The 11,383-nt window shown below is 47.9% G+C and overlaps 1 protein-coding gene across 1 annotated transcript; it reads right to left on the bottom strand.

The window, feature by feature from the left end:
• Positions 1–895: 895 nt before the first annotated feature.
• Positions 896–7,678, bottom strand: IRX1 (iroquois homeobox 1). The gene is made up of 4 exons (XM_066327585.1): positions 7,394–7,678; positions 3,783–4,797; positions 3,189–3,261; positions 896–2,784 (listed from the first exon to the last, which is right to left on the bottom strand). The coding sequence occupies exons 1-4, from the start codon at positions 7,655–7,657 to the stop codon at positions 2,727–2,729; spliced, it is 1,410 nt and encodes a 469-aa protein (XP_066183682.1). The 5' UTR covers positions 7,658–7,678; the 3' UTR covers positions 896–2,726.
• Between the last annotated feature and the right edge of the window lie 3,705 nt (positions 7,679–11,383).

Below are 11,383 nucleotides of genomic sequence, written 5' to 3'. Positions count from 1 at the left end.
GTGACACCCTCAGCTGGCTGGGGAGGGAAGCGTCACAGTTGTTAGCGTTACTGGGGGGAGAAGAGGTGGGAAATTCAAATAAGCAGATGAGAGAAAAAAAAAAGAAAAAAAACCAGTTCTGCAACAGAGTCAGCTCTAGAGATGCTGAGGCTTCCAAAGGAGGAAAACTGCCAACCAGATAACTACTGGGAATTATCACTCTCCAGAGGATAATCAGAACTGTAAGCGCACTCCGGAGGCTGCTGTTGGCTTTCTGGCCGAATTAAAGGCGGGCAGCCTGCGGCTCTCCGCCCCAGCCGAGCGGAGCCTCGGGCCGTGCGCGGGGACGGCGCCGCCCGCCGCCCATAGAGGGCGCTGCGAGCCTGCCCAAAGCGCGGCCCGCGGCTCCGCTCGGCTCCGCTCGGGTCCGCTCGGCACCGCTCGGCTCCGCTCGGCACCGCTCGGGTCCGCCCGGCACCGCTCGGGTCCGCTCGGGTCCGCTCGGGTCCGCTCGGCACCGCTCGGGTCCGCTCGGGGCGCGGGGTGGCCGCTCGCCGGCGGACGGGCTGGAGGCGCACGCGGTCTCTCGCTCCCTCCGCTCCCTCCGCTCAAATCCCTGCTGAGGTTCCTGTGCCCCGCTGGAGTCTCCGCTCCGCTCCCCCCGGGGGGTTCGGCAGCGCCGCGCTCGCTCCGCCTCGCAGCGCATCCCGGCGCGCCTTTTGGGTGCCGTCTCCACCTGGGGGGAGCGGGGCCGGTCCATGACAGCCCAGCGGTCGGTCCCCGGCGGCAGCGGCATCCCGGACGGCCGGGCTGCTCGAGGACGTCCGCGTCTCCCAAATTCGAGAGGAATCTGGGAACCTGGGCAGCTGGTGCGGGACTGAGGCGATTTCATCTGAATTGATACGAAAGAGACGGCAATTGCATCAGGTTACACCAGCAGTGACCTGACGCACTGTTAAGCTCTACAGGCTTGAAGACTTTTTTCTTTCTTTCTTTTATTTTTAAATACGTCTTCCCTCTCCCCGAAGGCTAAATTACTCTAGTTTGGTAAAAAGTGCAATGATCTCTTTTGTTGGAACAGTTACCCACAATTACCAACTCGAGACTGTCTGTGATTTGAGAAAAAAAAAATAAAATAAAATATACCGAAACAACTAAAAGCCAAAATACAAACTAATTGATGGTATGCGAGGAGCTGCAGGATGTCAAAATGAGTTTCTTTCCAGAGACTCTCCTTCAGATATTCCACACAAAATCTATTTTGCCTGACCTGTTTCTCTGCTCCATCAGAAAAACGCAAAATGTAGGAGCCCGCCGCCTCCATCTCTTTGCCAACAGATCTCTGAGCCATAGTTTATCGAGGCTGCTCTTTGATTGAGATGATTTTGCAGGTAAATCAAGATCAATATTCTGATCTCTGGCAAGAATTTTATTAATATTTTATTTGAAAATCTCGTCTTGTTTCCGACAATTCCTGGTTTGAGGTTGGTTTAGTTTGGATAGGGCGTCACCGCATTATTTCTTAATGACTTTCCCAGCTGCTTCTTTCCATTTTCCACCATCAACAACCATCTGGTATCTTATTAGCACCTCAATGCTTATTTAGTGTTCTCATTTAGGAGGAAAAAAAAAAAAAAAAAAGAAATAAACACTCAAAATATTACACATTTTAACGGACCGTCTTTTGAAGATTAATGCCTTTATAAAACGACAGATCCTGTCTCTCAGTCTATTTTCAACCAGCAGATAGGAATCGCAAAACTTTCTTCTAAGATTTCTAAGATGTGCAAGAGCTGCCTTTTTTTTTTTTTTTTTTTTCTAGAATTGTATTTAATCTCACAGGAAAATATCTTTCACCGTCATATTTTCTCTGTGTTTATTCAAAGCGCATATCGCTACAAATAATTCTTTTTCCTAAACTATGATTTTTATTTTTTTTTTCATCTTGGATGGGAATATATACCAAAGCACTAGAGCTCTTGATCCAATTTAGCAACCAGTTTGGACAGCAAAGTTATACACTAGGGAACTGTGAGAAAACTTGTCCCTTTCAGTTTTAGGAAACTATTTTGTAGCATAAGTGGAAGTCAAATCCAGTTATGTCTGGAAAATGGATATTACAGAACACATCTGAATCACCACAATTGAAAAAAAAAAAACTTTAATATTACTAAGGCAAGAGCCAGCTTGGTTCAACTTCGTAAATTTGCCTGTATGAAAAAGGAAACTCGCAGCTTGTTCTCAGAAAAATACCTTGGATTTGCTGCTTTAAGTTTCAGTTACCCAGTGGAGGAGACTCGACTTTTTAGAAAACAAATTATAAATATTCGAATAGATTTGTAATGTGTATAAGATATGTAGCAACAGAATACATACCTGAAGAGGGCTCATAATTTCATTTAGTTTATTAGACAAAAATATATGATTTAGACAAGTTTTGCTGACGTGTTATTTACAATCTGAAATCACTCTATATACAGAAAAAAAGAAAACCACAAACACATGGGAAACATTTACCAAACAAATAATCCAAGAATGGTTAGAATAACACGATCTGAAATGGTACAGTGAGGAAGGGGATCCATCTACAGATTTGTGTAATGCTTTTATGGATTTGCACCACCTTATTGCAAAAAGAGATTGATGGGAGTCGTTTATACCGTTTCTTTTTTTTTTTTTTTTTTTTTTTTTTCACTCTCTCTGTCCTTAATACCAGTCTCTGTAATATTTTTCACCAAATCATTTAATCAAGCAGAAGGGAGAGCTGTTAAAATTCTCGGTGTTCCCTCTTGCTGAGCCAAAGAGCTGCAGGGGAGGAAGGAAGAAAGAAAAAAAAAAAAAAAAAAGTAAAAATCTTTCAGAATAAAAGTTGTTGTTGTTGTTTTTTAAATTGCCTGTCTATTCCTATAGTAATAGCAATAATAAGTATTACTAAGTAATATCTTAGTAATAGATAATCGCACAAAAATCATTGTCTCAGGTGTAATTAGCACAAGATCTTTGAGATCTGTTAAGTTTTAGAAAAGTTATAGTCTGGCTATGTACTATTGTGATTTAGTCTAAGTTTGAAAAGATTAGAGCAACTCCTGTGCTGTTCTCATTGTCTGTATGTATTATTATGGTGATGATTAGGTGTTATAATTAGTCTTTATTATTCAAACACTGTTTCGCATAAGTAACATTCCTACAGTGAAAACAAACAAACTCACTTGTCACGGACAGGCTGGAAGGGCGATTTTAGCGGCTGGGGTGGGGAGTCAGTTCTTGGTACATTTTCTCTTTCTAGAAGGAGAAAAAAAAAAACAACAAAACAAAATCAGGAGAACAATTTTAGAATAACAACAGTAAGAATCTGGACACTGCAGAGAGCACACTTCCCTCTTACCCTCCTATTCAGATGTTTACAGATACATGTGTATGTGTGTACGGCACTATACCCTACTTTCAGTATTTAAGTAGTCTGCAAGCTTTTCTTGACACATTTTTTACTGTTATTGAAATTATTGGGAGATGAGGGTCATGAAAGAGGGAAGGAAAGCTCAAACCTATGCGTTTCACTGCACTCTTCCTGAATTTTCATCTTACTTGATGGGCGTATAGGGTGAGAATGTAATAGGCCACGTGAAATGTGCTTAATGTATGTGACCAACACGCTGGGTGGGGGGCCGGAAATCAACGCTAGAGTAAACTGTAGCTCCATTAAAAGCAATCAGTTACACCAGTGTGACACCATTCCTCAAGGAGAAGTTCACGTGCATGTGTTGGGGGTGGAGGGAGAGGTGGAAGCCTGATGCATTAATTACCTATGTGCTTGGGACTGGTCCTCTCTGAAGGTTTTTCGCTGCTCAGAGCTCCCAGGGTTGCTGTTAAAACAGAAGATTGTTGCTGGGCCTGGAGGTGGTGATTGTGATGAGCAGCATGGTGGTGATTTACTCCCAAAAAGGACCTCACATTTAGAAGGGAACTCTGAGTGAGGAAAGCCCCATTTGTCCAGTTGTGAAATTTGCCAATCTGGCATGTGTAGAGTCCATGGCTAGGGAGAAAAGCAGGGTGCTGAATCTGAGGAGAAGTGTGGTTAACCTGTGGAGGAGGGGGAGGAGGAGGAGAAGATTTCAGGGCACCGTCAGGACTGGTTGCCGTCTCTGCCAAAGACCAAATCTTGGGTTTGCTGTGAGATGGCATCTGTAAATTGTTCGGTCCCCCAGGACTGAGGATTCTCGTGCTATTGTCAGAGGCCTCCTTCACCATGGCCAGCGCATCTTTGGGTTTCAGCCCTTCAGACCCTGACAGTGCCAAATCCTTCTCCTTTTCCAAGTGCTCCTCTTCACTGCTTTGTCTCAGGAGTTCGGGCTTCTCTTCCTCTTCCTCGTTGCTCTGCTCCTCATCATTCTCATCGATTTTATCTATATCTATGCTCTCCAGGTCAATTTCCTCATCATCTTCATTCTTCTCGGGGTCCCCCTCATTGTCACTCCCGAAAAGGTTTGCATCTTCTTGGTCCTTACTCCTGGAGCCCCAGGTCACCTTGTTCTCCTTCTTGAGCCGCCGGCGGGCGTTGGCGAACCAGGTGGAGACCTGGGTGAGGGTCATCTTGGTGATGATGGCCAGCATGATCTTCTCGCCCTTGGTGGGGTAGGGGTTCTTGCGGTGCTCATTGAGCCAGGCCTTCAGCGTGCTGGTGCTCTCCCGGGTGGCATTTTTGGGCCTCCCTGGGTCCCCGTACTGGAACTGTCCGTAGGGATAATAGCCGGGGGCAGTGTGGGCAGCAAAGGTAGCAGGGTGGACACCCGGATTATCTTTCAGCTCGTACTGGGAGCCCTGCAACACATTCAGACAAGCGGAGAGGAAAAAGCACATCAATTATCTCGTTAGCGTCTCTAACAGAGCTGAATAGGCTACTCCCGGAGCCGGAATACGCCTTTCAGCGGTGCAGAGGGTCTTCACAGCCAAATTCGACCCTGCCCGCTTCAGGCTCTTCACATTTAGGTCATACAGAGAGGTGTTCCCAGATGATCCCCCCTTCTCGCACGGAAAGGAAAGAGAGGTGCTAAGCGGGGCTCTGACAGACATTATGAGTATTTCCTCCGCAAACCAAACTAAACCAAACCAAACGATGGAAACGCAGCAACTTCGCCTCGGCAACACAATTCACTGTGCCCTTGAAATTATCAGGCACAGAGAACAGGTACTACACCGCAGTTGCAAACTAATGTCCTCGCACAGCGCCGCATTTATCTGCAAAGTATCTAGGAGGATGTTAGAAATGCATGTAGAGCGTTCTTTATTTTTGCTCCCAGTAAAACGAGACTGAGGAGATGAATGCACAACTTCAGTACTAAGAGACTTATAATGTGAAAGATTTTCCACACACATGCCAACACCACCATCCCCGCTCCCCAAGTCATACACCAAGATTCTGGAGTAAAACATTAACTTCTAACTGTTAGAAGAGCCTTTAAACTCTGGAATGAAAACTGATCCACACATTGTAGAATATGGATATGTAGACACTTTATCTCATAAGTTTTACTTTGATCTGGCCAGAGCAAACACAAGTTGTTTACAAGCGTTTAGAGACGGTGATTTATTTGCAATCAATATTCTTTTTATCATCAGTAGTAAAACACAGCAAGTCAAATTATCCCATCAGGTGTTTTTGTAAATAACATTTTATCTTTCTAGGAACCTCATTAGGCCTCATTATTACAGCAAATTGTCCAGATATTAGCCTAATATTTTAGTTCTTGGTTTGCAAATGTTCAGAAATTTAGAATTTATTTCAAAATCTCACCGTCTTGGTTAATCACTATAATAATATACCAGGATACTTCGCGAGTACGAACGGGAACTGTTCCAAAATAGCTAACATTTCGAGCAGTTTTCTATCTTTATTTCTTCCATTACGATCTCGCCTTTTTTTTTTTTTTTTTTTTTTTTTTTTTTTTTTTTTTTTTTTTCTTTCTTTTTGCCTAGTCCAGAAATACATTCTTCATCTTACCATGTCATAATTTATGTCAGCTTTAGAAATGGACCTCTTCAATAATGTTAGCGAAGAAACTAATTTAACTTTGTCAAACAGTTAAGAAGGATCATGTATTTTAATTTCAGAGACACCCCTCATACAAAAAGAGTAGCCCGACGTAATTTTTGTAATGTGTTACAGAGTAGGCTTTCTGCACTCCCTTTCTTCTGCTGTCTTTTGTTATTGTTGCTGAAATGATATTTTTTGTGTAAACTCTGTTGGGAATTCTTTTGAAGAAGCCACTTGTAAATCACTCATTGCTTCTGTCTCAACTTTTACTGCATTTTCAAAATCAAGGTTAAGAAAAACAAAGTAGGGAATGCACGTTGTTAGAAGTGACTTTATAGGAAATGTTTGCAGTACAAAAATGATCTGTTTTCAGATGCTGTCCCTTGTTCAACAGCGTATTTTCCTATTTGCCTTCATATATTTGTTAAAACTCCAAACAAGTTATCCATTGCATGTATTGAGTTATAAATATTCACACTTTAATATGTCAGGGGGAGAGAAAAGAGGTACATTTAGAAAATGAAGTGGAACCTATGTGTAGCGCCGCCGAGAATTTTGGTGATACCAGCAACGAAAGCGTTTCGTTTTCGAAACGACATCAGATATAAAAACAGTTAGTTTTGGTTTTTTTCAATTGTTTCACTTTCTAACTATTACATTCTTAAGAAAATGTGAAATTAATCCCGAGGACAGGCTGGGTGGCGACATTTTTTCTTAGAATTAGCGCCGATAAGCGTTTCTGCCTCGATGCATATAATAGGATGTAGATGCCCTCTTTCGCTTCATGCAAATCCCAGTTATGATACCCGCCATAATCAGAGTATGAAAAGTTCAAGAAACAGAACGGGACATTTCCAAGGCTTAAGGAAAATGCCTTGGAATAGACGCGCTCCCCGGGTACGGACACTTTGGCCTTTCGGACGGAACCTGTTTATTGCTCAGCGGCAAAGAAAAGTACCAAGAGGAAAAAGGAGCGCGCTGGAAAGCCCAGTGAAACAGCAGGACCGACAATATCGCCCGTCAACAACAACACCAATAACAACAAAGAAAGAAAACAAAAAATACCCGAGTTGCTAGGGCAAGCCGACAATACGGAGGCAGGAGCCCTGTTTAGCCGTTCCACTGCCAAGAAAAACTCGGAGGAGTTTTGCCCGGCTGGAACGAGGAGGAGGATGGAGAGCTTCTCGTGCAGACGGAGCCCGCGACCCCCAGCCCCTCTCTCCCCTGCAGACACGCCGACAGCCACGCTTCTCTCTCCACGGCCGGGCGTCAGCCGCCGCCGCCCGCGCTGGCCTCCGCAGCGCCCGCCCCGGGCTCCCCCGGCTCCCCCGGCCTCCGCGGCCGCGCTCGGCGAGCGCGGGGGGCAGCGCAGTGCTCACTCACCATTTGGGAGAAGAGGCCGAGGTCGGCGGTGTAGGGCAGGAAGGCGCTGTAGTTGGGGGCGCTGTAGGGGCTGGCGTACATGCCCAGCACCGAGGTGACAGCGGCCGAGCCGCTGCCCAGCTCGGCGCCCGCGGGCCGGCCCGAGGCGGCGGCGGCTGCGGCGGCGGCTGCGGCGGCGGCGGCCAGCACCCCGGGCCGGTCGCTCCCGTACACCGCCTGGCTGGCGCTGAGATACTGCGGGTAGCCCAGCTGAGGGAAGGACATCTCCGGGGCGCGGGCACAGAGGCGGCGGCAGCAGCACTGGCGGCAGCAGCAGAAGCGGCGGAGATATAAAAAAAAAAAAAAAAAAAAAAAAAAGAGGAGGGGGAAGGGGGGGGGGGGGAAGGAATTATAAAAAAAAAAAAAAAAAAAAAAGGGGGGGGTGGAGTGGAGGAGGGAGCCTGCTGAAGAGCCGGGAGGGGAGCGGAACAAACCCGGGCTTCTCTGGATCTCCCTTTCTTTTTTCCTCCCCCCCTTCTTTACTGGAGTCAGGCAGGGCGAGAGAAAAGAAATCGAGCCGATAATTTTCTTTTTTCGTTCTGATTTCTTTCTGTCTGATATATATTGCACCCTAGGTATGGAGGAGGAGGAGTGTGGCAGGTTTCAGTGGGGTGTCTTTCCTCAAATCTCGGCTCTTCTGTGCTCCTAAATCCCTTAGATGTGATCTGATCAACAATTGAGCTCCAACTGATGTGTCTGCCCTTAGGTCCTAGGCTGATCTTTCAGATACAATTTGAAGTTGATGTTTTGATTGGCACCCACTTGAGCTGGAAGCGCCGCCCCGCGCCCCCCGCCCGCCCCCCGCCCCCCTGGGCGCAGCACGTGGTGCGCGGGCCGGGCCGCTGCGAGCTGCGTGTGCGTGTGTGCGTGTGTCCGCGCAGCTGCTGTGCTCGGCTCCGAGTGTATTTAATGTTTAGCAATGGGCTCCTTTCAGAAAAGCCCCCACTGCTGTATGACAACCTGTCTACACGATTTTACAGCTGTCCAACATTGGGGTTTTGCTGTTTCGCAGCCTTAGTGTGTCCCCTTTTAACAAAAACAACTGTGTTGCTGGTTTTTTTTCCACCTTTAACATTGAGTCCCCCTTGTCGTCGTTGGATTCAGGAACAAACGAGAGTGGCCGTGAGAGGAAAAGGGGGCTTTGCAGCCAGGCGACTTGTAACAATTTACCACTACAAAAAGAAAAAAAAAAAAAGGGGGGGGAAAAGCGAATAAATAAATAAATAAATGCGATCTCTCTACAGCAACCCACAAACGCCACTCATACACGAACACATATGCGCAACTTTGCTGAAAGTCAAAAGACTCCTAGCAGTACTTCCCAGAAGAATTTTTAGTTTAAAAAAAAAAAAAAAAAAAAAAAAGGACCCGCAGTGATGCGATCCTCCCCGCCGCCCTTTCTCCTCCTTATGCCCTGCCGAGGGATTGACACTCAGGGACAATTATCATAGGCATTGCGACAGTTCTCGGAATACTGGAAATAAATAATCCCGCAAATCAACAACCTCGACATGTATGCCGAGGGGCACAGAGGACCCCCAGCTCTCGCCCCCGAGCGGGGGTGGGGATTTGGGGGAAACCGAGTGTCTTGTAGGTTGTCAAAACTTCCATCCTTCCGTTTCAGTGGAGAGCGAAGGAAACCCATGGGGGGGGGGGGGGGAACAGGGGGAGATGGACGGGGGCGGGGGACATACACACACACGAAAGGACCAAAATGAGCTATGGCCATTATGATCATTAACGACAATGATTAGAGCAAGGGATTTTTTTCCTCTCTTCTTTTCCTTTTCCCCTCGGAGAGGGGTGGAAGGTGCAGCAGGAGACAAAGGACTCCTCTGCGAGGGACCCGGCCGCCTTAAGGGAGGCAGGCTGTCACCGCTGTGCCCTGCCTGTGGTGTTGTCCAGTTCCCCGACGTGGCTGGGCTCGCCCGAACCACGTTGGGACCGAGAGAGCATCGCGCCGCCCGGGCGGCACGGCAAACTTTCCCTTTCCTACGGCCGCCGGGGCCCTCCCAGCTCCCCCGCTGTGGAAAACGAGGAGCGCGGGGGCGGCGGGCCGAGGGCTGGGCGTTTCTTGCCCCGACCTTCCCAGCCCCGGTGGGACTGCCGGGGGCCGCTCTGCCCAGCGCTCAGCCCGCCCCGGGGCCGCTCCGCCGCTCCGGCGGCTGCGGGGAGAGGAGCCCGCGGGGCCGGGCCGGGCGCTGCCGTCCCTTCGGCGGAGCGGCCGTCCCCGGCCCGGCCCTCGCCGCCGCCGTCCCCGCAGCCCAGGAGCTCCGTCTTTGTGCTGAAGGGGCGGCCGGGCTCTTCCTTAGGGGTCGGCGCGGCGCGGAGTGGCCGCAGACGCCAAGGCCCGCGGCTTTTCGGGATGCAAGTGTTTAGCAGCGGGGGAAGCGTGGGGGAGAGGGGGAAGGGGAGGAGAAGGAGGAGCGGGGGGACGACGGGTGTCTCTCTCCTTTTCCCGACCCCAGAGCCAGCACTAAGGTTCGGGCCGCTCCGCGGGGCTTCGCGCCCTCTCTCCCAGCTTGCAGCACCGGGCTGAGCCCGGCAGCCCGGATCCCGCCGGGAAGCGGCCGCGCGGCAGCGGAGGGAGATGCCTGCCCTCCTGCCAACGCCCCCGCGGGATGGCTCCAACCCCGGCCAGCCCTTTCCTCCCCGTGCTCCAGGGAACCGCTCCGTCTCACGGTATTGATTAAACTTCCTTCCCCATCAGTTGGAAACAGCGAACTTTCCCCTTCTTATGTGTAACAAGGAGAGCAGTGACTCCCCCGCACCGCTCCAAAATCTCACCCTCAAAGCAGGAGAGCGACCCTCAGACAAAAATGCACCGCCGTAACAGAGCTGAGTGGGACTTGAAATTTGCAGCCTGATTTTGCGAATGAAAGTGTCACATTACAAGGGCTTCAGGTAAATAAAGGTGGGATAAAGCACCGACGCTGCCGAAATCTCCTTAGCTGTTTAGATCTGTGTGGAATGTGTATCCAGAAAAGGTTTCCACTTGGAGCCTTTAGAAATGTGAGTCATCCCCTCCCCCACTCGCTCTCATCCTTCTCGAATCGGTTCAGGGGAGGAAAAAAAAAATGGGAAAGAAAAAAAGGGAAAGAAAAAAAGTCCGCTTTGCTTTTCTATTAGCCCAGCATCTTTTTGGGGCGAACTTTGCTACTCTACACCTGGAGTAGAAATAGACCAAATAAATACAAAGTGCAGGTGACCTGTAACTGTGATTTCGGAAAGAACAAAAAGAAGGGAGACAAGAGAAACAAAACAAAACAACAACAAACGTAAATTGGAAGGAAAAGAAAGTAGGAAGGAAAAAACCGCCAAGGAGGGGGAAAAGTTAGAAGACTGGTAGGAATCTTTGTTCCTCATTTGCAAAAGTTCCTTGCGCAAGGATGAGCAGGGTCCTGTGAATGCCATTAATTATGCACAATTCTGATCAAAAATGCTAATCCCCACGCGATTCCTGCTCCTGCACAGGACATTGCCCATTTTTTTTTTTTTTTCCCTGACGGTTTATTAAGTCACTTTAGTAGGCAACCTTTCAAAGCCCTTTTTTAATTTTTTCCCCCTTGTGCAAGTAAGCCGGGACCAGAGCTGCTACACTAAGCTACTTAGCTTGAAAATCAGTTTAGTGAAGGTCTGGGAGATTCTGGGTTTATTTCCTCCCATACAAGACCTATAGCAGGAGCTTAATAACAAAAGTGCGAAAAGAACGAAACTGTACGGAAAATTACAAACATCAGCAGCAGCTGCCCGAAGCACTAGGAAAATCTTTCCCTAAACCCGGGACCTAAACAGTCCAAAAGGTTGGTGTGATCAACCCCTCCTAGTCATAAATTAGATTCAAACTGTGAATAGAGGTGGAACAAAATACAGATTAAAAAAAAAAAAAAAAGTTTTAATCATAATTTGAAAAAACACACCCTCTTCCTTTTACTTTATTTTTTTTCCTCC

This window comes from Sylvia atricapilla, chromosome 1, assembly GCF_009819655.1.
Source record: "Sylvia atricapilla isolate bSylAtr1 chromosome 1, bSylAtr1.pri, whole genome shotgun sequence".
In the NCBI taxonomy this organism is placed as follows: Eukaryota; Metazoa; Chordata; class Aves; order Passeriformes; family Sylviidae; genus Sylvia; species Sylvia atricapilla.
The sequence above is the reverse complement of the archived record's forward strand: the minus strand, read 5'-3'. Positions and strand labels throughout refer to the sequence as shown.

Coding starts and splice junctions, on each gene's coding strand:
- IRX1 (XM_066327585.1), bottom strand. CDS start 7,657: ATGTCCTTCCCTCAGCTGGGCTACCCGCAGTATCTCAGCGCCAGCCAG. Junction 4,798..7,393: donor TCGGCCTCTTCTCCCAAATG/GTGAGTGAGCAC, acceptor AATGTGTTGCAG/GGCTCCCAGTACGAGCTGAA. Junction 2,785..3,188: donor TTCCAGCCTGTCCGTGACAA/GTGAGTTTGTTT, acceptor CCTCCCCTGCAG/CTCTTTGGCTCAGCAAGAGG.